General features: G+C 34.3%; 1 protein-coding gene and 1 long non-coding RNA gene across 2 annotated transcripts; both read right to left on the bottom strand.

The window, feature by feature from the left end:
* Positions 1 to 8,508: 8,508 nt before the first annotated feature.
* LOC140005005 (uncharacterized) lies at positions 8,509 to 11,017 on the bottom strand. Its single transcript, XR_011812833.1, has 2 exons — positions 10,794 to 11,017; positions 8,509 to 9,338 (listed from the first exon to the last, which is right to left on the bottom strand). It is a non-coding gene; the product is annotated as an uncharacterized lncRNA (long non-coding RNA).
* A 3,317-nt stretch (positions 11,018 to 14,334) lies between these two features.
* LOC140005385 (uncharacterized) lies at positions 14,335 to 23,492 on the bottom strand. The gene is made up of 3 exons (XM_072046307.1): positions 18,825 to 23,492; positions 15,977 to 17,824; positions 14,335 to 14,777 (listed from the first exon to the last, which is right to left on the bottom strand). The coding sequence occupies exon 1, from the start codon at positions 23,349 to 23,351 to the stop codon at positions 22,794 to 22,796; it is 558 nt and encodes a 185-aa protein (XP_071902408.1). The 5' UTR covers positions 23,352 to 23,492; the 3' UTR covers positions 14,335 to 14,777; positions 15,977 to 17,824; positions 18,825 to 22,793.
* Between the last annotated feature and the right edge of the window lie 4,349 nt (positions 23,493 to 27,841).

The following is a 27,841-nucleotide window of genomic DNA, read 5'->3' as shown; positions in this document are numbered from 1 at the left end:
AGAAGATTTGGTATACAACTAGTTGTACTAAAAAAAGAAGCACTAGTATATATGCACTATCAATATATATAAAATTTACTCTAAAACTATTATTCGTTTATTTACAAATCGAACTCTACCGTTCCCATATGGTTCTGTAATACCAATTATTCTTTCATTTGTTAATTTGTTTCTTCTTGTCCTGAGTAAGGCTTGAATCTGTATATCGAAAATTCTTGAAATCTGCTACCAGCTACTGATGCTTGCAAACAAGTAGCAAGACAAGGTTAGAAAACTTTCAAAAAATAGGATGATGCTAAGCCTTTTTTTTTTTTTTTTCTGGGAATACTAGCCCTAATTTTATTAAATCGTTAAAAAGAAGGGAGACATGAGGCTAACCTCCATTACAAGAGTGAATAGAGACTGTATGGATTAGAAATTATTTAGGATTTTAATTAGGTTATCTTCTATGATTTTATTGTTATTTGTAATTAATTTTAGTAGGAATATTATTGTTGTTACCGGCGTCAAAGGAGCCTGCAAAGGAAAGAGAAAGAAATCGCCCGAATGATGGCCGTTTCCACTGGCAAGCTTTCGACAATTTCTAGCCTAACGACTGGTAGAAAGACAGGCACCAGATTATTGGCAGATTTTTTTTTTGTTTCCTTATTTTCATTGTATGTTCTTAGGGTTTAGTATTAGCTCATTTCCTATTCTAATTAATTGTTTTAGGAATTTCTTAATTATCACATAAGTTACTAGACCACTATTTTTAGCCTATATCTCTATGTCTTTTGTATTCAGTCTTTTATCAAATAATATATCAAATTTTGGTTGGTTACTAGCAATTGTGAGAGATTCCTCTCGTTCTTGCAAATCTGTGATTTGTATTCAGGAATTAGTTCGATGAAACTTGTTATTATTAAGTATTGTACTTATTATTTTAAATTTTACTTATTATTCAACTTTAAGTATTGTACTTATTTAAGTATTTTACTTATTATTCAACTTTTAGTATAGTACTTAATTAATTTTAAATGTTAAGTATTGTACTTATTAGTTAATATTTATTTTGAAATGCTTGAAGTGCTCGAAGTGATGGGTCATTAAAAAATTTTGATTAGATTTTTCTTTAAAAAAATCAATGAGAAAGGCTCAATTGAACTCGAAATTCAGCTCGAGTAATACTCAAGCTCAAGCTTGAGTTCTAAAACAAGGTAATCAACGATCTTGAACTCAGATTAATTCCAATTTTACGAATTTCTCATGAGCCTCCCAAGCGTGGAACATGTTTAGCATTTGGTGGGGGATCAAGAATATGTGGAGTAAACATGCTTGTTAAACTACAAATTTCGATTTTTGTACATCAATCGGTTGTAGGCTAGGGGTAAGTACTATCGTTGTTGGTTAAGCAATGGCAATTAATTGATAGGTGGAGGGTATTAATTTTCTTCAAGTTCATTCAAAGAGAAGGAAAAGAAAAATCTTTAATACTTAGTTTCTCGTCCTTGCAAGTCTGTTTTCCATGCTATGAAATTCCTTACATTATGCTTGCAAGTCTGTTTTATTACAACAGAACTCATGTTTTAGCTTCTCAGGCTAGCAATGTATATAATTTGGTAGAGTGAAACGAATCCTTTTTCTCTTCTGTGGCTTCTTAATGACACTTAATTAGGTTGACGAAGATCAAAAAATGCAAAGGACTTCTTCAGCAACAAAATCCTTAAATAATGCGAAGAAGACAAATGGTTAGAAAAATGAAAAGGAGTGTCTGCTACTTTGAGAATTGGAATTCTGAGTTGCAATCAGAATTTGCGGTTGTTCAACACCAGAAAAAGTTGTTTTGAGTCTCAAAAAAAAAAAAAAAAAAATATATATATATATATATATATTTATATATATATATATTGGTTTGTTTCGAAGCAGCTAAGAATCTTTTACTTTGCAGTTTGGAAAGATCATGAGATTAGAAATGGAAAAAAATCACCCAAAAAGCAAAAAAAGGAAGAATTTCAAGGTTTGCAACTGATCTAGTCATTTTGGTGGCTTTTAATTAGTTACGTGAGTAAAATCACTAGTGTTGATCACTGTTGTTCTTTCTTCTGGGATTATAATTCATAAGGTCCATTCACCTTTTTTTTCAGGCTTCTAGGCTGCCTGCATCTTCCTGAAGTACAAAGTTTACGCAGTTAGAAGTCTTCAGGTCCTGATGTTCCATTATTCTCAGATCGACCATAAGATCCCAGCGCCTGTCTTGATTGTATTCTTTGGAAAAGTTTCAAGGCAGAAAAAGACGGTTATTTATGCATGATGCTCTCAAGAAGTTCGCTGATATTTGAGGGGAAAAAATATGAATATTTATGATAACAATTAAAACGGACAAAGCCAACAACAAATTGGCATCTGTACATTCAATTCTTTATTTTTCTTTTTCAACAAAATTATATTGATCAAGCAGAATGATCAAGAGGTATCTCACAAATATCAGTCATAATTCTTGTCAGTCATGGGCAAAGTTATACTTGCGTGAAAACGATTAGAAGATAAGGAAGTCACTCTTTAAGCAGGCAGTTTTCTGGGTTAGAAACTGAAGCCAGAATCAGGTGGAACATCATGACACATTCATTCTTGTCAGATGACATATTCGACCGGCCGCTTGACATAACCTGCCGGAAGAAGTGCTCCAGATTTTGGACTACTAATCTGGATATGTTAATTGTTAAGTACGTTTCTCAGAGCACCATTGCATAATAGACTTGGGGGTATCCGATGCTAATCGAAAACCTTGACATCATATCCCAATCTGAGATTGGACTCTCCTGAATGCTGATGTGAGGAAATGCTTTATCAATTGATTTTAACCTCCAACTGCACCTTCTGGGATATGTAATGCAGCATCTGTGACTGTATTAGTGGCACTAAAGATTTAGTTGATTGGACTGACATTGCTTGCAGCACCGTTGAAATAAAAGCTCAGCAACTTACAACAGCGGTCATTCCTGAGGTTTGGAGTTGTGGTAGGAAGGAAAGATCTTGGTAATGCATGGCAATCATCCACCCTGCCAAATCTTTGAAGATATATCATATACTATCCTATATCTGGACTCCTTGTTCATGTGGATTCTTTTGGGTTATGTAAACTGTTCCCTGACTAATCCAAATGATATACTTGTAAGACTTGCCTTCTTTTGAGGCAATTATGACCCACATGATTGATTTTAAAGTGATTGATATCATAATTAATTGATTGACATTTTGTCAATAATTAATTAGTATCTCCCATTATATAATGATTGGTGATTGACATCCTGATTAATTGATTGACATTTTATCAATAATTAATTAGTATCTTCCATTTGTCAATGATTGATTGATATCTACTGTTAATTGATGTCTTATTCAATCAGTTAATCAATCAAATCAATCAATTAGTCAGAAAATATATTATTCCAGTTATGAATTTTGGCAAGATTTTCTTGATGGAAGGAAACCCTAGGAATTTTTGTATTTGTCAGTAAGGGTCCCTAGCCTAGTCTATAAATAGCCTGTGGTATTCCATCAATTACACACTTTTGGGTTAGGCATAGACTAGAAGATCCTTACTCTAAATTCTCTTTCTACTTTTTCATTCTTCTACATATTTTGTTTTTGTTAGAATAAACAAGAAGAAGTGAAAGACAGAAGAAGAGATCAACTTGTACTTGACAACAATGGTTAGAGGTAAGTATATTTAAATTTCCACTGTGTAGTACATTCACATGTACATAGTTAGTTTATCATGTGGTATCAGAGCCAACCTCTAACCATGTTGTTCAGCTAATAATTTCATGGTTTATTGGCAATATGAAAATGTTTTAGAAATTCGTATCAAGTTTGAACGAATCGAATTTAATTTGCCATGGGATCTATGGTCCATTTTCTCAATAATTGAGATTTATTGACTAATCCTATGTATATGTATCATTCATATGATATTTTATTTAGTTATGCAATTCATCCAGATTTTCTCCAATAATCTGGTATGATTGCAAGTAATTTGAATGTTTCTTGGACTTACATATTTGTGATTGTAAGGGTTATATGTATTGATGTTATTATCAATACAATATAACAATTCGAGAAACATATAAAGAGTTGTTATATTCAACAATCAAAAGATTAATATCATATTAATCTATGCAACATAATTGGTTGACTTTATATGAATGGATATGCAGGTTTATTGAATCTCTGCTACCTTATTATGAGATAAATATCTAAAGGCATGATTTCAGTATGAATTTGCCTCCACGTTCTTGTTGTTACTTGGAATTATGTAGTATTTTATGCACTACGCTTCTGTTTATTTATCTCATATTATAATGTCAACATTAGTATGGTTGATTACATTTAAATTTCGGAGAATTTCCTTTATAAAGTGTGTTTTGCATCTCAATTATTTGATGCATGAAGTATTTTAATCACATAAAGGCTAGTGGTTAAAAAAAAATGAATACAAGAAAAAAAAAGAAATTATGAAATTTTTTTGTCAAAATACAGATTTTTGACTATTTTGATATTCTTATAAAGTCTAGTACACTTTATGTTTGAGAATAGCCATAGCATCTCAAACATTGATGTACTACAATTTTGATCGCATATAATTTAGTGATTAAAATCAAGGATTTCTAGTCAACGAGTTAACTACTTATTTTCTATGAATTTTCATTAGAATTTTTTTTACATCGTATATTTGGGAGTAGCCACAGCATCTCAAATATACGGTATAAATAACTTTAATGACATAAGATTAAGTGATTATAAAAGGAAAGGAAAATTCAATGAATTTCAGTCAATATAAAGTTTTTTGACTATTGACAAATAACAAGATGCCATGCTAAGAATTTCACTTTTACATTACTATTTGGGAGTAGCCACAGCATCCCAAATATTTGATGAGAAAAGTTTTCATCACATATAGTTTGGTGATTGAAATTATAAATTTTTAGTCAACATATTGACTAGTTGACAATTTTTCTTATAATGCCGTATACTTAGAAGTAGCCACATCATCTTAAGTATATTGGTGTTTGGAGAAATTTTATATTTCTTTTTCACATATTGTTGAGTGATTAAAGAAATTTAAAAAAATGGCATCTATATCAAGTTGCAATTAATTCATTGAGATAGTTATCCGGCCCCACAGGGAGGTAATTATTTTGGTGAGATTAATTGACATAAGATGGTAAATTGGACAGTCAATTAAGAGATATTTCTATGCCCATAGGTACGAATTATTTCTTTAATTCATTGTTCTAGATTACTAGTCTCATGATTAAGTAAAGTAAATTCTATGCACGTTTGCAACCTTTGTCCACAGAAAGGTTTGAATTTACTATTTGAATTGATATAAGGTTGATTCAAAATCAAGGTACAAATCTCATAGCTTTTTATGATATAGTTCTTGATTGTTAATTCAGTGTTTCATTCCAATGATTTTTATGGTTCTTATTAGCTTGATTTTTAAATTCATTCTCTTTTGTTTTTGGTGCAAGTTTTAAATTAGCACTTTTGTGAGAATGAACAAACCATTCTCATAATGTGGATATATTTGCTAATATAGAGGTTGAGTATGAGAATTGGGAGCAATTTAATAGTTTGCTCATTCTGTCTCATATTCATATAAAATAGGGTTCAAATCCTAATTATTTATAGTTAAATCTTGCATGAAAGCCATAAAGAAATTGTTGCAAGTTTTAACTAGCACCATTAGAAGGCTTTCTTTTGTGACACTTAAATATTGAAGTGTATTTAGCTCATTTCTTAGAGTTGAGAATTTTGCTATATCATCAATTAAAGTCCTATCAAATTGAGATTGAGTTATTTCTATAGCATTTCATTCTTGATTCTTTCATGCAGAATTTCTTAACCATTCAATCCTTTATAATACACATAAAGATATATGGTTAATTACTTGTTTTAACCATGTGTATTAAGAAAGGATAAAGCGGTTAAGAAATATGAGAAACTTAACCTTTATGAAAGAAGAAATGGAAAGAAAGGTAATTTTGTTCTCATATAATCAAACAGCGATAAAGACCAACGTTGTTTGTAAGAGAATGATATTTGATATTCTACTTTGAGAGAAAGTAACTCAAAAGAAAATCTCAATTGTGATATATTTGGTGAATTGGCTAAAACTGTCAATTTACGCTGCCAGTATAATAAATTTATGATTATATGAAAAGTGAACAAAAGTTTCTTTATAGAAACTAATAAAAAAAAAATTGTTCACATAAAGATAAGTGATGTATTATTACTCATTTTAAGAAAATTTGTTATTTTTTTCTAAAACATTATTTTCTTGTTACTTTAGAATTTCTATTTTCAAATTAATTACTATTGGGTATGATTATGAATCTCATTATCCAGTAGTAGATTTTGAAAATAGTAAAGGTATGAATTCTAAGGTTTCTAGTACTATCATTTGAATTGAGCAATATACTACACTTGATCATAATAATTATATTGGCAGCAAGTATGTTTATCACTGGGGAAACTCCTTAAATTTTGGCATAAGAGATTGAGATATATCTCTATAAGAAAATAAAGAGTTGATAAATCATAAATCTTTAAAGATTTTAAATTTATTGACTATAATATTTCAGGTAGACTGCATAAGTAAAGCAGACTATTCAACCATTATGGATGCCATAAGAGTTTCCTTATAATACTAAAATTTTGTGAATTATTTTCTATCATTTTTTATTGGTAAGAGATATTTATCTCATTATTAGGTAACCATTCATCAAATATAAAGTTCTTTTCTTATTTGATAAAGGCTCAATATTTGATACCTTTGTAAGTGTTCAAACGAGAAAGGAAATTTGAAATTTGAGGGATAGAAAATAAAATGAAGGAACACAAAATTAGGGGATTATCCTATATGTGCTCATTTTATAAATTCCTTAATTATGAAGCATTGCTAATGAGTAAAAGCAATGCTTAATTAGTTACATCCAAATGATGTACCTTAAGAAAATAATGAGATAGTTGTAGATATAGCATTTTGACAATCTTTATATCTTGTGAGTAATGTCTTGAAATTGAAGTATATACTTAAACAATTTCCTCCAATATTGTTTAAACACCACTTTGATTATGGTATGGATAGAAATCAAGTTTAAAATATTATGTTCAGTTTTGTGAGGGTAATCAACCTGCACATAAAGAAGCTGTACAAAGGAAACAAGGCTATTTTACTTCAAGAAATTTGGATTCCTTTACACTTCAATTAGAACTGGAGATTTAAATTTCTTAAGAACATGAAGTAAGTGGGAGTGTTTTTTACTCTAGAATGGAGTTTTGAAATGGTAAGGATTCATATTTGACTCCTTTGCATATGGAAAATTGATAGTTTTTCTCAAAATAATTATTTAATTATTTTAGATAAGCAATCAATTGAAAAAACTCCTTGTCAAATAAACACATAAAGATAAATCCACTTTGAACCTACTGATTGACTTATCTTTGAGACAGTGGGAGGCAAAATGTTCTCTATAGAGAATTAAAATTCTCTGGTTACTATGTTGTATATCTACAAGAGTTTAAGGATGAAATGGATGATGTTTTCATAAGGTGCAAATGGAGGAATCTCCATATTCAGGAATAATGTCACAAATTACCGCAAAATCTCTACCAAATTTGAGAGATTTCATTTAGGGTACGTTTGGTTCTATAGAATTAGAATTGAATTAGAATTGAAATTCTATAGAATTGGAATTCTATGAATTGGAATTCCAAGTTATTTCAATTCTTTTGTTTGGGAAATGCATAGAATTGATATGGAATTTATTTGGAATTCCAAATCCTTTGTTTGCATGAGAGAAGAATTCATTAGGAATTAGAATTGTTTTCATGAAACATTTGCTTACATAATTTTTTTTCTTTTTTCTATATAATAATTTTTTTCCTTACATTTAGCTAATTTTTACTAAAGATTTAAAAGTAAAAATCAATTTGTGCCTTTAATAATTTATTTTTTCCTACTCGTATGTCAATTTCTTGGTGAACATTTCCAGAGTTAGGTTGTGCTAAGCATAGCATTAGCGAGACGTGTCAATCTGACTGCCTTCTTTTTTCAACGTATGCTATAGATATTGGCATCCAACAAAAACTGGACCTCACCCCCTTAAAAGTAAATCCCCAATGACACTAGCATATTTCTTAAACCATGGTAGAATACCAGATAGTGAATTAGTCACAAATTACCTGACCCAAGAAAATAGTGAAAAAGAAGACAAAATATACAAATCGACTTTTTTGGTGATAATCAAGTAGGGTAAAATTTATGACTCTACCAAAAAGTGTAGAATAGATCTCAATCATGAAGACAAAGTTCTGAGGCTTGTTTTTGTAACACAATATAACAAATACATGGGCGAACCTTTGTACTAATATTTACCAGCTTCTTTGGAGGAGATATTGGAAAATACAAAACTTAAGACTGTCAGATGACCAATTCACACACAGTCAAGTACTTGCTAAATAGAATAATATCTGTCATCCATTCTTTAGTGAGTGTGCAGACTTGTGGAAGATAAAAACCAACAGAATACAGGAAGAGCACTTATACAAAATCTCCTTAACTTTGAAAAAGAATGCAAAGGTTCATGTAACTCAAGGACAAGTCAGGGCATCAACACAGGCAGCTATGTTAATCTCAATATCTAAAATGCTAGTTCATCAGACAAAAGATCCAATGTTCCATTCTTATCATCTCAAAAACAGAGAAAATAGCTGAAATACTCTCTAGAATCTTTCTATAATCTTGTTTTGATCCATTACATAAAAAACAAAGAACACATCAGAATTTAAAAAGTCATGGATACACGATGGAGTAGTAACAACTTCTACTTGCTCTACTTGGGCTTCCAGCAATCAGCTCAACTTCTTCTACAAAACAACTTCAACTGGAGATTACCAAAAAAATCAATTACCAATGCACATTTACCATCCAATTTGTTTCCTTGGTTCATTTGGTCAATAAACAAGTGCCCATTACATGATCCATTTCAGGAGTCCAAGTGAAATACCCTTTGCCTTTTCCTTTTGACTGAGATGTTGCTTCAGATGCCATATCTGAGGCAGATATGCACCAGAAAAACATCACAATGTCATGTTCTTAAGAACATATTTAATAGCTACTGCATTATAGAACTAAAAATGAAAGGCAAATATGCACCTGAAAAATTCATACATATGTTAAATGAAGAAAAACTCATTCAGTGCCAAGTAGGAGAAGAGGTCTCAGGAGTCAAGTAAGAGAATTTTAGAATGCAACCTACATCAGAGTAGGATATCAAACAGCCAATCGCAACCTAAATGAAAACTCCAACATCGTCATGTGACATGTTCTTCAGAAATAGACATTAGTACAACATATGAAAATGATTGACTGCTGAAAATAAGCTTAAGAAGCATTGAGAATGAGGATACAACACAAATCTCACAGGTTCTTAATATCTTCACAACTCATAGCACTTCTCCTGTTCAGTTATGAAAATGCATAGCTAGAGTTAAGAGCTAATACATCATAGAATCACATGCAGGAATTCGGTGGTGGAGGCCATCGGAATGCGAGTTCATTTATGTTAGCCTCTACTGAGTTTAAGAAGTGGAAGGTTCATGGTGATGCCTTGACCAATGCGGCAATTTAGAATATTTTGTGCATGTCATGTAGATGGTGTAAGATGCTCTAATCATTGTTGATTCTATTATCAATCCATGTGAATCAAATCCAACAGTAATCTATATAGATAGTACGTTAAAGTTTCTTCTGTTAGATTTTTTCCTGTTTAAAGAGAAGTAAGAACTTTTTCTTCTGTTACCTCCTAGAAGCATAGAAGCCATAACATTCTGTGTTAAATCATTTGCAGAGTTGATCTGCTTAGTGTCTTGCAGGTAAAATCTGTCAAGAACAGAAGCAGCCTGAAAGTTGGGGCGCAGTCATGCTAAGTCGCTCAAAGTGTCACTTCAAGTGTTAATTCAAGCTCTAATTCGTATGCTCAAAGATTATTCCGCTGCTCAAATTTAGATATCTTTGGTCTACTTTTTTTTCTTTTTTACAAAATAACCCACTTAATTTTTTAAAGTGATTATTATATTAATTTTTACAGTTAAGATAAACTGAACTTTGTTGTATAACCATCTACTACAAACTTTTCCATACCTCAGAGAACTCTGTCCCAGGGATTTTCAATTGATTCATTCTTTACAGTCATAACTAAGCTTTCCAATCTGAAAAAGTTGTCATTAGTATCCCTGGGAATATGGGGACCATTGCCTGCCAAGGTTGATAGGCTTGATTCTCTAGAGGTGCTAAACATTAGTTCCAACTTCATTCAGGGTGGCATCCCCCCAGAGATTGCCACATTCAAGAATCTGAAAAGTCTTGTTTTGGCTTATAATCTGTTAAATGGAAGTATTCCCGATCTGAAAGGCCTATCACAGCTTGAAGAGCTAGATATCAGTAACAATCCTCTTGGTCCTAAGTTTCCTTCTTTAGGCAACAACCTAGTACGTATCAATCTTAGGAGCATGGCTTTGAGATCCCAAATTCCTCCAAATTTCATTCTAATTCTATCATTTCACACCCAAAATTTTTATGTCCAAATCGATTAAAATATTTTATAACTTTAAAAAAATCCCCTGAAAATCATTTTTCATATGGGGTTCATATCCGAAAAATAATTTCACAACTACTCTCGACTAAATATAATTCAGTGTGTGCAATCATCTAAAAATCGAAGCAAAGGAGAGCTTTTAGTTGTTACCTTCCGGACTGAAGAACCCAGTTCGTGAAAATTAAGCACGGGTAAGTAGAGAGCACTCGGAGCAGTCTTGCGATTGGTGAGGGATAGCCGGAGAAGCAAAAAGCGATGCCGGAGACGGTGGTGGAAGAGGCAAAATGTTAGGGTGGAGGTGAAGGCGATGACACAGAGCAGAAGCAGTTGCGGTTGAGGAAAAGTGATCGAGAGAGAGGGCTGCTTACCTAGTTGACCCGATTTTAATTTTTTACCCACAAGATCCGCGTGTAGACCCGTTTCGCAGGGTTTAGTTGTGGAATTGGAATTAGAATTCTTTTGGTCCAATAAAGAATTCAAATCATGGAATTAGACCCCTATAGAATTCAGATTCAATTCTAATTCTTTGACCGAAGCAGTATCCAAACAATAGATTTGGAATTGGGGCCCCAATTCCAATTCTAAACCTCAATTCTATGGGAAACCAAACATACCCTTAGGGTAATTATGACACTAGTAACTCACTATTAGAGTTACATTAAATATGAAAACAAATGTCCTTAATGTGACTCTTGATAATTAGGTATACACATGTGTCACCATAATACATTTGTAGAGAATACAATTTAAATTGTTTCTTCCCGATGGTATATTAATTTATTCTTCATTTGATCTTAGAAGAATTTTTTCTAGTAAATTAATATACATTAAGATTAGTGGTAGTAATACTATGAGAGTTTTTCTTAATCATAATATTTGTGAAATCCTTCTATCATCGATATTCACAAAATAGCATGTAAAAGATAGTTAATCTATCTTAAGACCTTCATGCAAGGGTTCTTTGATTACTTTTAAGTAATAATAGTGAACAATTATATAGTGTTCACATCATGCATTGGAATAAATTCACCAAGGATGCTATGAAGTTATACCACAGGCATCTACTGTTTGGCATAAATTTTATCGATATTGTATTGTAACCATTATAGATATTTGATTTGACTATACCCTTCATTATGTATACATGAAAGGGAGGGAGTCAGAATAGGCAAGTCGACATAAGGTATTCAATAGTTATTTGAAAAGCAAAAGGTAGCTATTGAGTATATAGGAAGGAGTTATTATTGTTGATCAAACAACTAAAGGTTGCCGGCTGAATTATTAATGATCAAATAACTCACATGGAACTCAGTAGTTCATTTAGTATTTTGCTATTATTCTCAAACTATTGTTATAGTCTAGACACTTGAGATATTTATATTTACATGATTTTGTGCACATTGTTATTCATGTATAAAGTAAAAATCATGTGATCCATAAAGTTGGACCCTGAATAACTTATATGAAGTTATTCATAAAGTTCTTTTAAAGTACTTGATTAAGAAGTATAATACATTGTAATACATGGAATGAAGTGTTTGCCATGAGAGCATAACCGCCATGATTCATGTATTATTATTTTCTAATTAAGCAACTGTTACATAACTATTGAATTTAGTGAGTGACAAACACGGTTTATGGCCATTTTTTAAGTAGCTAGTCACTCATAAGTTATCTGATTATTTCATGTGGGCCAAGTGGGAGAATGTAAGACTTGTCTCCTTTTGAGGCAATTATGACCCACATGATTGATTTTAAAGTGATTGATATCATAATTAATTGATTGACATTTTGTCAATAATTAATTAGTATCTCCCATTATATAATGATTGATGATTGACATCCTGATTAATTGATTGACATTTTGTCAATAATTAATTAGTATCTTCCATTTGTCAATGATTGATTGATATCTACTGTTAATTGATGTCTTATTCAATCAGTTAATCAATTAAATCAATCAATTAGTTAGAAAATATTATTTCAATTATGAATTTTGGCAAGATTTCCTTGATGGAAGGAAACCCTAGGGATTTTTGTATTTGCCAGTAAGGGTCCCTAGTCTAGCTTATAAATAGCCTGTGGTATTCCATTAATTATACACTTTTGGGTTAGACATAGACTAGAAGATCCTTACTCTAAATTCTCCTTCTACTTTTTCCTTTTTCTACATATTTTGTTTTTGTTAGAATAAACAAGAAGAAGTGAAAGACATAAGAAGAGATCAACTTGTGCTTGACAATAATGGTTAGAGGTAAGTATATTTAAATTTCTGCTGCGTAGTACATTCACATGTACATAGTTTATCAATACTGGCATTAGACTGCTAGGAATTTAAGAAAATGCCCTGACTTTCAATAAAAGACTAATTCTGATGTCATTTTCTCAACAATGAACTGGCTGAAGGTTTCACTGGAATAGTGAATAATTATAAGGAGGAAGAAGTAAAAAATCAGATGGCGAGGTTGCGAAAAGTAATTGATGATATAACTGTACGTGGAGTCTAGTGACAAAATTGCAGGATTAAGTTAAGGTTGTCCATTAATTGGGCATGCATACTTCAAATTATCCCATGCAGAGTTAAAATTATCCTGTGCAAACTTTGTATTGAGGTAACAGACAGAATTTATACCAGAAGTTTTGGCTGCTTTACAAAAGTGTCCAGTCCTAGTTTCATCTAAAACTAAGGCCGTTTGAGATGAGCAACTTTATATCTTTAGACTATGCTAACTTGACTAACATCAGCATCAATTTTTCAATGAAATTTCTGTCTCACAACTTTCTGAAGAAAAAGATTAGCAAAACGACTGACAGGTTGTCGAAACCTGTGCAATAATAAAACCTGCTCAAACTAAAAGTAATTTCTGTAGATAGCGGTGAGTAGGGTCGAATCCACAGGGATTGGGAGTAATTGTTTCTTTTCAAATTCATAGTGACAAGGGGGTATTTTTGTGCAGAAGATGACAATTAAAGAAATTCAAATAAAATCTAAGAAACTACTAAAAATTAAATAACAAATTACTAAAAATCGAATGAGTGATAATTAAGGATCTAGCCAAGGAATAACTTCAGCAATGGTTCACCTAATTGATCATCGAAACAAAGGCAATTCCAATTATTTACTAATAAATAGGTTATAACTGCCAAACAAGCGATGACAGTCAACCCTTCCTTACTGTGTCGGTGATTAAGATACGGCCATTAATCACTGCTCTAATTGAAAAATAATCTTAGGTACGCCCGTAAGATTTAATTCCCCAATTGCCTTACGTATTAAAGAAGCCCTATTCTAACCAAATAACACACTATCAGGGTTATTTTAGGTTAGCTCGCGTATTCCCCTGACACAAACCCAATCATGCCAGTTATCACTATTTTGAGACAATTAAACAATTACAGATTTAACGTCCCAATTGACAATAGATTATCAAATCAATTAATTATCCGGATCCAAGACAATCAATTAATTAAATAACCATAAACATAGCAATCAAGAAATATGCGAATACCAATAAATAAAAGGAAAAGATTAAATTAAATCGATCTCACAATTTTAGGCGACCCAAAGCATCCGTTGTTTCTCGACTAGAAAAGAGGATTTAGTTCATCCAGGATGCGAAAAAATCATACAGATTTGCAGAGAAAGCAACGGCCATCAATTGGGTAAATTCACGTCGTTGCAATACTGTCGAAAAAGTAAAGCTAGAGGAAGTAGTTCATTGCTTTGTTTGGTCTTGACGTCCGAGAGAAGAAAAACCAATACGAATCCAAAAGAAAAGTCAAAGTAAAGCTAATAACTACTAAGTATTGTCTGACATGCTTAAGAATCAAAAGCAAAGGAAAATTCCTCAGGAAAAGTCAAAGGAAAAACTAAACTAAAGGAGATAGAAAAATCCTCTACTCCTAATTCTCCTTTCTATCTAGTAGTCTCCTGTGCGGCGGCTCTCCTTCCGGAGAGGAAGAAGAAGACCAGCCCTGCGTTCATTTTTCTTCTTTTTATACTGTCTTCCGCCCTCATCAGCAATTACCAAGATGGGAACAAATTTTCCTTTGCCAACTATGCCCCTCGGATAAGCTCTATGATTTGGACTCTTTTTCTGTCAAATTGGCATTTGTTATCATATTTTCGTTCTACTCCCTGAAATAAATACAAAATACTAAAAGTGAGTAGAATTTAATAATTAATTCACCTTGGGTCAAGTAATAGAGGAAATTAACAATAAAATAAATGATAAAATTGTAACCTATCAATTCCCCCCACACCTAAACCATGCTTGTCCTCAAGCATAAGAACAGTTAACAAACACCAATATTTGATAATAACTATTGCTCTATCTGCCATATTGCCAAGATACCAAAAAAAACATATATCAAGTATCAGTGATCAAGATCCAAGAAACATCACTCCGGTTAGTTTCTAAATCATAAACTCCTCCAATTTCAGGATAACTAATCTAAGAAAATGGAATGGCGCACAACATTTAACAGCAAATGGTCCAACTATTAATCAAAATCTCAACATTAAATTCATAAATCGGCAAGCTGACTTTTATCACACACTAACACAACCTTCACTTTATTTTTCATGTTTTCTATTTTTTTCCTTTTTTTTCTTTTTTTTCAATAGTAACAAAAGACTTAGTCTCTAGCCATTGGAGTCTTTTGACGCGAACTCTGACATTTATCAGATGAAAGAGCCCGGTTACTCAGCTTCTATCGCCACGTGACCACGTACTAATAGCAATTACTACTTTTTGACGTGAGAATCGACACTTTTGGTGAAGATCCCCGGTTACTCGGTAGTAAAGACTAACGGAGTACAGTCAACTCTTATTCTCAGCTAAATAATATAAAAACTCAATATAACACAAAAACTAAAAGAAAATTTGCTTCAACTAGCCTCATTTTCAAACATGGAGAACTAAGGTTAATAACCAGACCAATTCACATGAAAATGCCAACAATCATTCCCTATGCCTAAAAAAATTAACCAAAAATTATAAGAGTAAAGCAATTATCGATATTCACCAAAGAGATGTTCTTGGACTCAACCACATTAACTTAATACATTCTTATTATTAAAACTTGACAAAAGTAGAAATAGAGGCAACAATCCAATATCAAATCTTGGCATGCACATACGAGCTAATCACTAAAAAGAAAGAAAGAAAATGAATGAAAGGTAGACAAATAACAAACTAAAAATAAAGAAGAAAAAATCTAAAAACTCAAAACTAAAGGCACTAGCACCATGACTGCTCCCCCCACACCTAAATCTTACATTGGTCTCAATGGAGGTCATAAAGCAGAGAAAGCAAACAGGATAACGAAACTTTCCTTAATACGTGGTGGAAGGTCTCGAGCAGCTATGGAATAGATGGGAACGGTGGAGTGAAAATAGTGCTACGGTAGTTGTAGCAGTGAAGGATTGCAGAGAGAAAGAGAGCTCTGGCGTATGTCTCAGTCCAAGCGACAGCAGTAGCAATGAGCGGGGTGGAGGAGGTGGAGGTTGAGAGGTCCTAGACCTAGAAGAGGATCTAGGTCTCACCATGGTCACCACTGAACAACCAACTCAATAAAGAAAATAGAAATTCCAAAATCCAACAGAGTGCAACAGAGAACTAGAATTTCACTGCATAAATAAGTCAACAAAGCCAATAAAACCAGTAATCACTCGACAATGATAATGTCGCCCAAGTTAACAATGAAACGTGCACTTTATCTAACCATCAAACTAATAAATCCCCAGACAATGCAGCAGTTTCAATCAATGGCAGAGGACGTCAAACAATGTGTTTGAACGCAATCAATTCCAATGAATATGCCAATCAAACAAACTAGGAACGGTAATAGTGCCTAAACAAATCAACGAATCTTAACAAATGAACTCAATTCAACCCAAAATTACAACAAATATCCCCAAGAATTCAGCAAGTCCGGTAATAGCGGGTCAGAATTTAGGCAATAACAACTCAGTCACAAGCTCTGAGCTTTCAATCAGGCAGCCAATTAAAGAAAATGAATAAATGTTAGGCAAACTATCACAACCAGTACCACTGGTGTACGCACAGGTAAGAAACAATTCAAACATGCAGTCCAAACGACTGAGACATCCCAACCAACACCACCAGAAATTAGAAGAAGCCAAATTGGGAATCAATTTGCAAAGAACTCCCAAATCAACCCCAACTAGCTCCCAAATAAATTAACTATCAGAGATGCTCCCAAATACCCGCCCCAAAGATGCAATAGAAACCCCCAAACAATTCAATACAGGAAAGAGAAAATCAAGCAAGGCACCTCCTGCTATTAACCATCAAGAAACCAAGGAAAAAGACACAAATTCCAGCAATTTAGGATCCAGAAAAGTACTAATCGAGTAAAAGACTTCAATACCTCCACCTGTCAAAATTGACAGGTGGTGACGGCGCAGCAACGGGAAAGCGGAGAGATGGCAGGTGAGGCGTGCGGACTTGGGGTTGCTTGGCTGTGAGGGACGGCGGCGCCCCTCTGCTTGGGCGCGAGGCACTGCAGCCGTGCGCCTGGCGACGGCGAGATCGCAGGCATCGGCGGTGGCTTCGCTGGCGGCGTGCAATTAGGGATAATCGACGGCGGCCTGTTGCGGCGTTGCTCGTCGTGCGTGGAAGGAGAGTGGTGGTGGAAGTGGTCGGGCTTTTGGCATGCGGTTGATCGAAGGAGGAAGATGGATGGCGGGCGAAAGGGCTTCGGTCGAGCAGGAGGTAGAAACAAAAGAGAAGAAGGCGTCGATAATTAGCTCTTGGTCTTTCGGTCGCAAAACAACGTTGATGAAGGCGTGTAGGTGCACTATTCCGCGATGGAGATTGTAACTTTCTATAAATTTTCCATTTGTCATTTAATGACTGAACTTTGCTTCTTTTTTTTTTTGAGGATCGACGAATCAAATGATATTTCTGTTCCAACTTTTGCCTCTTCTTCTCCTGCTGAATCAAACCGGTCTTGAGTTCTTCTTTTGAATGCTTGCCTTTCCCGTGAACGTGACGTGGGCACGTCATGAGGACAAAACCCTTCTGACGATTCTGATCGTGAGCTTTCTATATATCATGACGCGGGCACGTCATGAGGACAAGAACCCCTTCTGACGATTCTGACTGTGAGCTCTTCATACGTCATGACGCGGGCACGTCATGTCAGAGAGATACCTATGAATCATCAAAAATGAAAATTGAAACGAGAAATCAGTCAAACTCAAGAAAAACGTGATTGTGAATACAACGAAATTTCTAGAACAAATTTACGTAATACAACGGGGACGAAAAAGAAATCAAACAATCCAAAATATTGTAAAGTTTGGAAATTGAAAACATGTCTTACAATCCAAATATTGTAATGTTATTGTACAAGAGCAGAGGAAATTGCCTACTTCCACATTATTAAAATTTTCATGCATGGACAAGTTAAAATGTCAGAGTAAGACTAAATTTCGTTAACTCCTTTTTCTTACAGCAGGACATGGATGAGAAAACTTTCTTTGTCATTAAAACTGATATCTAGCTTAAATATTTCTAAAAGTGGTTCAAAAGGAGAACAACAAGCTTTTCCCGTGGGTTGCATAAATAACTTAAAATGATAATAGAATCATCCCATCACCATCAGTAATACAATGTTAGGACCAACTAAATAGCATGCACAATGGATCATGAAACAACAACTTGTATTGTATTCTTAAAACTACATAAGAAAGCATACCGTCAACAAAACTATAACTATTTGAAAAACTACATGATCTTGTTAACCATAGATTATTAGATAATAACTGAGGAAGAAACAAATATTAGATGACCAACATCAGATGATACCTACTGCATGTTTCCAAATCATTTCAAAGTTCTGAGGCATCAACTTCAGTATTCGAGGGCAGAAGTCAAAACATTAGCAGATTAACTAAAATCTCCAAACTCAACTGACAGACAAAGAATGGATCCAACAGAAGGAATAAGGCAGCAGCATAATAGGGAGCTATCTTTCAAATCATTATCAGCAATAACGTATTGAAGAAACAGTCATTTGTTTCTCTAGGATTAGTTAAACTGTTCAACTTGCGTGGAAACTATGTAGTTACTTATGTAACTCCAAATCCAAAAATCACACTGTAGTAATCAGAGAATGTCAAATCTCTCAAAATTAACAGAGCACTGTTACCTTGGATGATTCAGCAAAGTCAGAATCTGGTAATGTGAGGCACATTTCCATCTCAGTAAAAAGATCATCAATTTCTTTCTGCCAGTCTTCTTTCTTGGGTGGGGTTAAATCCTCGTCATCAAATCTGAATTTTAATGTATGAGGACTCGCAAAATTTACTTATTTAAATTTCCTATTTCTAGTTTTTTTTCTAATAATTTAATTGCCCATTTGTTCAGAATATTTTATTTCAATCTTTTTAGACCCAATTACATGGATTTATGACTTGCATATATTTTTAAAATGATTTGTTTCCAAATTTATTTTTTGGAATCTCGTTAAGTGAGAATAGTGAATGCGCGTTTGGAAGCAATAACCGATTTGAGCATACAATGAGCCTGAAAAATTGGAGACTTGTACATTAGTCTTAAAATAGGTATTTTTATGTTTAAGTGTTCAAGTGTTAGATAGTTATACTATCGTTATGAGAATTTCTTGAAAATTTCACTTTATCACGCACAAATCAGAAATACGCGTTTTTACGCGCGCGATTAATTAAGGGACTTAAGACCATTATTTTTAGATCATTAAGAGTGAATAATAATAGTACGAATACAAGTGCATTAGAGGTTTAGAGCACAAGGGAAACAAACTCGAGAAGAATCGAGCACGAAACGCGCGCGTACGCGCATTATCCTTAGTTGACTTTTGGAGCAATTTTGGCCACACATTCTTAAGCTTCTCATGGAAGCATCACACCAGATCAAAACCTTTCTTTTCTCACCTCAAGTGCACGGTTGAAACTCTCATTTTCTCACCTCAAGAGCCGGTCAAAACAAGAAAGAAAAGAAAGGAAAGAAAAGAAAGGAAAGAAAGCTCTTCATTTTCTTGCTCATTCCTTGTCCAAATCACCTCAAATTTTACGTACAACTTGCTAAACACTTGGTGAACAACATTAGCTAGGAAAGGAGCTGCCTCTCACGGTTTTTTTTCAGCTCAAAGTGACCGAAATTTCTACCTTGACCATTTAAGAAAGTAAGTGATGATCAACCCCTTAATTCTTGATTTATGGAAGTTAGATTACACTCATGAGCTCTTGGATTCTCATGGGTAGCTTTAAATTGTTAGAAATTTGGTGTGTGGGCTCTATGAACTCCCACTTTGGCTTGATGGACTGATTTTGTGTGTTTTGATATTAATAATGTTGGATTAGTGCTTAAATTAGTGGAAATGAGTGATATTAGAGATGAAAGTTCAAAGGGGAGTGAAGGTGAAAATTTTCTATTTCTGCCCCTGTGTTGTCCGTGACCTTTAGAGTGATTTTTTGTGGTTCTAATGACTTGGTTATGATGTATATATGTTGTGTGGGTTGTGTAGAAAGTTTCATCAAAAAATAAAGTGATTTGGTTGGCCAAATGATATGTTTTCGGAAACCAGCAAAACTGGAAATTTTTCCCGCAACTGCTCTGGCAGTGTTATTGTTTTGGCTATAACTTTTTGCTCCGATGTCGAAATCAAGTACCGTTTATGGAACTGGAAACTAGACATTTCCATATTTCCATCGGTATAAAATGTATATCCTGATTCCGCCTGAGTAATCCATACCAATCATTTGAACATGACTGTCCTGTTTCGCTAGTTCACTGGAAGCTCAGTTTTGAGCAGCAAATTGATGCTCAAATATGAGTTAGTTGTGGGTAGATTTTGAAAATAATTTCTTCTGAAAAATTGTAGTTCTATGAATCTAGTTTTCAACGCCACCAACCACGCTTAATTCCAAGTTGAATTGAGTGAATTATGGCCATATTTCGAAACTGACTTGGTGTTTGAAAACCCTCTTTTTGGCTAGTAAACGCCTAAATCTTAGTTGGGACTTGTTAATTTGAAATTCTTGGTGTTAATCACCTACCAAATGTATTTTGAATGTTTTCTAGACATTACCTACACAGATGAACCATGTTTGAGACACTTTGTTGGCCAAACATTTAGAAAACAGAAAAACGGAAGTCCAAGGCAGATTTGCCTTGGAACTTCTTGGGACTTTAGTGGTTTTGTTAACCGGCTTCCCATGCATATTTTTCTATGAAATTTTACAAAGAAATAGCCCTTATATGGTAATATAATACTGCTAATTTTGGTGCCATTCCGAGTCTATTTTGATACTCTAACAAAATCCCAAAGTTGGTACTTTAAACCTGAAAATTGCCTAATTGTCTCAAATTTTCAACAACTTTGAGCTACTATATCTTGGTGCTCAAAACTCCGATTCTTGTTCTGCTTGTTTTTTTTTAAACTTTGATTGCAACTCTAATTGAGTTTCGAATTTGAGAGGCTATTTCACATTGAGTGAATTTTGCCGAATTTCCAAACTTTGCCGAAAAACAACCCAAATCTGCCTTGATATTCTAGAACATCTACTTTTAGCTAAATTTTAAATGTCTTCCATTTGGAATCATGGAAAAATATCTTCTAGGAACTTTTAGTAATTTGGAAGTAGTTTCCAACGGCACCAAGTTTTCTAATTTTGGACTTGTGGAGAATGAGATACGATTTTTCAAAGTATGAGTGACAAATCTGAAATTTCCGAACTTAAAGGAAATTGAGGATTTGCGAACTCTCTATTTTCCTTCGATATTGCTAAACCGTTTTACACTTGATTTCAAAGATGAAAATCAGATTTTGCTTGTGTTTTAAAATCCCATTTTTGAGCCTCAATTTACGAGTAATTAAGGCTCATTTTCGTGAAATTTTCTTAGATTGTACAAGTGTGCAATTTTCCTCGATAATTAGGGGTTTTAAGCGATAGTGTGTAATAGACAATTACTATTTGTTCAGGTGCTCAAGGAGACCTTCAAGAGGATCTCGAAGGGAACACCTAAAGGCTTGTTTATGCATTTACTCCCTTGTTTCGATTGGTGAGTGTCAAGTGCATGAATTTGTTGCGAAATGGTTAATTGTTTCTTATTCGTTATGTGAATTTGAAATTTTGTGACGAGTGTGTACTTTACCGCACCCGTTCTCTTTCAAATGAAATTATATTCGTATTTTGCTATGTGAATGCATATCCAACTTGTACATAGTAATGTGGATGTGATTCGTATTTGTGATTTGTATATGTGATTTGTATTTGTGATTCCTTTTTGGAATCATCGATTTGAGCGTTTCTCATCGACTTATATTCATATTCGTATTTGTATTCGTATTCGGGGGACACCCAAACTCGTTGGTTAACTTTGCGAATCGAGCCAGCATGGGCTTGGTCGATAAGCTTAGCCAACCATGAGATATTCGTAGAGCATGATCTATTGAAAAGATCTTGCTCGGCATTACTCGTGCAGTATTGCCATGATATACTCGAATATTATCAAAATTTTGATGAGCGGGCCCGGTAAGGGGGGTGTAACGGTGACGAGATTCGAAGAAAAGTGGTGTATCTATGGATTTGAAACTTATGTGGTTGACGGAGTGTCAACATGAGCTGTGATCAAGACTTTGACTCGACTACGTGGAATTTAGCTCCTGAGAGCTACACTATCCTTGAATTGTTTCTGTTTATTTTTTTTATTCGAAGTGTGAATTATTCGAACTTGATAACCTACAATGTAATTGTTGTTGCTACTTGGATTATGTGTTTGCATGTGTGTTTCTTGGCCTCACGAGCATTTTGGTCACCCTGTAGTTTTGTTTTCCTTAACAGGAAAGGATCGGAAGTGAACCTCAGAGAAACCCCTTTTGAATGTATTTTTGTATTAAAGTTTTCAATGTACTTGGTTAGACTCTGGATTATTGCATATTTTGGGGATTTGATGTAACTTTTGGAAATCCGATGTAAGGATTGGATAATTGTTGTATATTGTTAAGTTAGAAAGTTTTCCGCACTTTCTTACTTATATCATCGTGATGGTTGGTATTTCATTAAGCTTGAACGGGATTTGTCTTGAGTCCTGACAAGAGTTGGGCAGGTGTTCCGCGGACACCCTTTGGTTCGTTTTAGGGAGAAATGGGGGCGTCACATAATGGCAGTGTATGAGTAGGACCATTGTCTTCAAAAGAAAATGGTTTTTTCTTTGTCTGCTCATCATCCTTCAGCATGGACCCTAGAAGAATATTCATGTAATCCACATCTCTTTCTCTTCTCTTAGAGGGTTTAGATATCCTACTGCTTTCCTTTTTCTTCTTTGACATCTGATCTGATGAATCGGAATCCTCACCTGAAGAATCAGAACTTTCACTCTTAGAATCATGAAGACAGCATTTCCTTGATGTTTCGAGTCCTGGTTCCTGTTCTCTGGACTTTGGACTTGGTAGTTGAATGAAGCCATTATCTTTTCCTATCCCTCCTTCAAGGTTATCCTCACTACAATAACCCCAATGGTTTGATTGTGTACCAGAGCTCTTTGATTCTTCCTCACTACAGTCATTATCAGAATCATCAGCATCCTCTTCAGAGCTAGAGGATTTTGAGTTGAGATCATCAAGATTCTCAATTAGAAGACCCTTTTCCTTGTCTTGAGCTCCATTCCCTGAAGGTTCACTCTCCATGGTCATTCTTTCATTTGTTGCATTTCCATCACTTCTAACCCTCTTTCTTCTTCTAGATGGAAACTGCTTCCTACCCTTGACATAACTACATCTCAAGTTTGGCGGGACATCTTCTTCAGTCACAAGCACGACGTTGCTTCCACTTCCCTAATCACTATTCTTACCCTTATAAATTGTGTCTCTCTTCCTCATCCTATCTAATTCCTTCAATTTCACTTCTTCCACTACTTCCTCTTCTCCCAAAATCCTAACATCACTTCCACTACTCTTAGCATCATTGATAATCTTTTTAGCAGTTCCCTTCCTCTTTCTATTGAACATCTTCCGGTTTACATTTTTCCCTTCTTGCTCTTCATCACTGCTACTGCTGCTAATTCTAACCATTTCTTCTACATTTCTTGTGACTTTTCCTGACTCCAATTCTTCCATCATCACTTCCTCTTCCAGGAAAATTCTAACATCACTTCCACTACTCTCATCATCATTGAAACTCTTTTTAGCAGTTCCCTTCCTCTTTCTATTGAACATCTTCCAGTTTACATTTTCCCCATCTTGCTCTTCATCACTGCTACTGCGGCTAATTCTAACCACTTCTTCGACATTTATTGTGACTTTTCCTTACTCCAATTCTTCCCTCTTTTTTCCCTCAGTAGCGTTCATTTCATGAGAGCCATGGGCTCTCTCACTTTTCCCTTTCTTCTCCTGCTTCTTCTCATAGTATTCATTAGTCATGTGCTTTATTCGAGCCCTTGTCCACTTCGCTACAGTGCTTCTCTTTTCTTCCATATTACCTAAATATAAAGAAAGCAAAGACTATAAACCCAAATAGCAACAAATAGAAAATTAGAAACTTCCATTGCTTGGTAAAAGCGACAATGATCATTTAAACCAATGATAGACCTACAGACCTCCAAGAAAAAGAAACAAATTATGCAGAAGCTTAGCTATAGCTGCACTATAAACTTCAATTCTAGCTAAATAGCCCTTACCGTCAGGGTCTAGGAACACTATTCTAAAAGGTGCCAGGGACAAGTCATCTGTACAAACAACAAAAATAAGAGAAATTCTTTGCCTTCTAGCTCAGCAAAACCTCATCCTAACTCCATCGTATACCAAAAACTTTGATTGTCAACCATGAAACCAAATTTTTCACTCCACAAAGCATTTAATTCCATACAAACACACAGTCATACACAGTAACAATACTTTAAAGATCAAAGATACTATTTTGGAGAAAAGAAAAACAAAGCTTTAATGCCTTCCTAAATTAAAGTAGGTTGTCCATTTTTAATGATCCTCTTCATAAACTTATTGTACACCTATAAATAACTGGTTAGTTCAATCATCTACTAGCCAAAAAATCTTAGACCAGATTTTCCAACAAATAAAGATAAAAGATAAAAATGTCTTAGACGCAAAGGAGAAAAATGCTCTCGACATTTAGTACAGCTTCATAGTGACTTGCGCATCATGGAACTAAATATTGTGAAAATCGATCTTTTCTGGGGAGCTAAATGCCTTTTTCAGAACTAGAGTACTTCACAAGCAAGCATTTGATCTGAAAGCGAAACCCCATGACTAAAATGTTAACCAAGATCTACATTGCTCTTTTCTATGATAGCCCATTAGATCTTGATAAGATCAATCTACTTGCACTAATAACTTTCCATTGCAAATGAAGCCAATAACAAACTAGCATTCGGAAACGATACATGGCCCTTTTGCATCTACTAGCTCAACAATCTTAGACCAAATTTCTCAAGAAATAAAGATGAAAAATGACAAACATATCCTACATATTCTACATTACTGAGTATTGACGTACCTTATTTCTGATAAGACGAGAAAAAAGCCTGAACACAAGCTTTTTGAGAAATTAAGCACCATCGTCCATGTTAACCAAGTAGTTAAAGTACCTGCCCCAGGAGCCAAGAAAACATTCAGCAACTTTTAATGCGTGTCTTTTAAACCACAAAGTATTCAAAATAAAATGTGTAACAAATTCTTTATTGTTATAATAACAAAATAAAGGGTTCACTGCCACTAACGCAGAAGCTTTCTGAGATCACATGGAAGCAGACTAGCTATGCATTTAGTCCTCTACAGATTTCAGGAATCAAAACCACCAAAACCAAGAAAATCTTTCTCAAAGAAGATAGAAAAAAAGTACTCTAGAAACAAAGACGACAGTAAACAAAAATCCCATAAAATCATCTATTAAATAATGGAAATATAAATGCAAAATAGGAGAGAACATAGAAAAATCTCTTGATTCCAAAAAACGACATGCTTTTAAAAGTACACACTATAAAGGGTATGTGACATGGAGATGGTATCCCTTATTTTTGACGAGCAACACACATATTTATGGAAACAAGTACCAAAAGTATGATTTTCTCAGCCTAGTAGTACTGTACATACACAATTGTGAGCAGCACAAGTTGAAAGCAACTTTTGCAGATATGATCCAGCATTATGATGAAAAACTTGTGTTCCACCATAATAATAGTTTTTAAAAAAAAATCTACAACTGTCCATGTCAAAACATCATTTAATGTCTCCATAGAATAGCCTTCAAACAAAGGAACTAATTGAAATATATTCTTAAAACCCAAACATTCCAGGAGATTCGAAAAGTCCCTTTGTGAAACAAATAAATGGCATGGAACAAGTTTTCTTTGGTCATCATCTTTGGCCTTGTTTACATAATGCTGCTTGGTACTAGAAACCATCTATCTACCAAGTTGTTATTGTCTCCTTTCCTCATTTTCTGAATTATTTTTCCATTCATAAACATTGATCTTCATCACAATGTCCAAATTTATCATAAGATTTGAGATTCTTCAATCTTCCACATTTGACTACCTCATTCTAAAAATTTATTGACCTTGTCCTAGTAGTATTATTCATGGTGAATTCTTGTTTTCTTTATATATAGTTTTCTCTTAAGGGGTTCTCTTCTTTTATTTGTTTTCCTCTTTCTTGTTTCTTTCTTGCTTAACTTTGTTCACTTCATTGCTGAAGTAGAATATTGGAGGGAAAGGATTTTGATTTTCATCCGTATTGTTCAGATTTGGAGTTATCCCATATTGCATTTGCAGATGATTTGTTTCTAATATTAGCAGTATTGAGCATTCTACACGCTTGCTGAATTTGGAAGTTTCTCTGGTTTGAAGCCCAATCTTCATAAGAGTAGTGTGTATGTAGCTGGTGATAGCGATGAAGTGGGACAGCAACTGTGCAACATATTGGAGATGCCAAAGGGTGAACTACCAGTTAAATACTTAGGTCTGCCTCTTAGTTCAACAAAACTCAGCTACAAGGACTGCCAACCTGTTTTTATGAAGATTCAGCAGAGGGTACAATGTTGGTGTTGATCTTGATCCCTATCTTTTGATGTTTACAAAACAAATGGATGATACTAATGTTTCTTCAAGATATATTTTCAGTTATGAAGTTATTTGATTCCATGATCAAGTACAATTGAAAGATGACAAAGTATGCTGAATCTGTCGGACGCTCAAGATATCAGGATCGGACGTCCGATAATCATTGCACAACTTCGGACGCATGCTTCGGACGTCCGATAGGATCCTTCGAAGTCGACGAAGCTATCGGACCTATCGGACGCTGAATATGTCTCTACCGGACGTCCGATAGAAACAAGATAATTTCTCAAATCTGTTTGTTTGCTGTCGGACGCATAAAGAGCTTGCACCGGACGTCCGAAAGAATTGAAGAAAATCTCTGAAACTCACTGCCTGCTGTCGGACGCATAAAACAGGGCTATCGGACGTCCGACACTACCAACGGCTAGTTGACTGTTTAGCTACTTTCTATCCGTTGGAAGCATTAATGAGGCACTTTCTTGGTCCTATATAAATAGTGGTTGGTCAGACACTTCAAACAACTTTGGCACACTAAAGATACAAAAGATCTAGAGAGATTTTAGTGAGAAAATACTCCAAAAAGAATATTTGTAGTTTTAGTGGTGTGAGGTTCATTGTAAGCTTTTCATTTGTGAGTGAATCTTTCATGAGTGTAGATCTGTGAGGGTTGTCCTGAGAGATAGTAAAACGTCCTGGCTTGACCGAGTGCTGCTTGGGGCAAGGAGGAGGTGAACCTTCCTTTGTACACAAGAGTGATTGTAATTCATCAACTTGAAGTAGCTTGTTTCAATTAATCTACAAGCTCAAGAGGAGTTGGGTAGTTAATTGGTTTGCAATCTTTTCCTTTTTATTTACTTATTATTTCATTTATGATCTTTGCATTGGTTGTTTTGGGCCTTACAATTGGTATCAGAGCTTGGTCTCCTAAAGATTAAGCTCAATCGGCTTTGGAGAAAAGATGACAACCAATAATGCTATGTTTTTTGAAGGACATTCTGTTATTAGACCACCTGTGTTTAATGGGTCAAATTATATGAGTTGGAAAGAAAGAATGATTATCTTTTTGCAATCTATTGATATCGAATTGTGGTTTATTATTAGTGAATG

This window comes from Coffea arabica, chromosome 4c (assembly GCF_036785885.1).
Source record: "Coffea arabica cultivar ET-39 chromosome 4c, Coffea Arabica ET-39 HiFi, whole genome shotgun sequence".
NCBI lineage: Eukaryota > Viridiplantae > Streptophyta > Magnoliopsida > Gentianales > Rubiaceae > Coffea > Coffea arabica.
The sequence above is the reverse complement of the archived record's forward strand: the minus strand, read 5'-3'. Positions and strand labels throughout refer to the sequence as shown.

Bases quoted from the DNA above. Each gene is read 5' to 3' on its own strand.
- LOC140005385 (XM_072046307.1), bottom strand. From the start codon at position 23,351: ATGACCATGGAGAGTGAACCTTCAGGGAATGGAGCTCAAGACAAGGAA.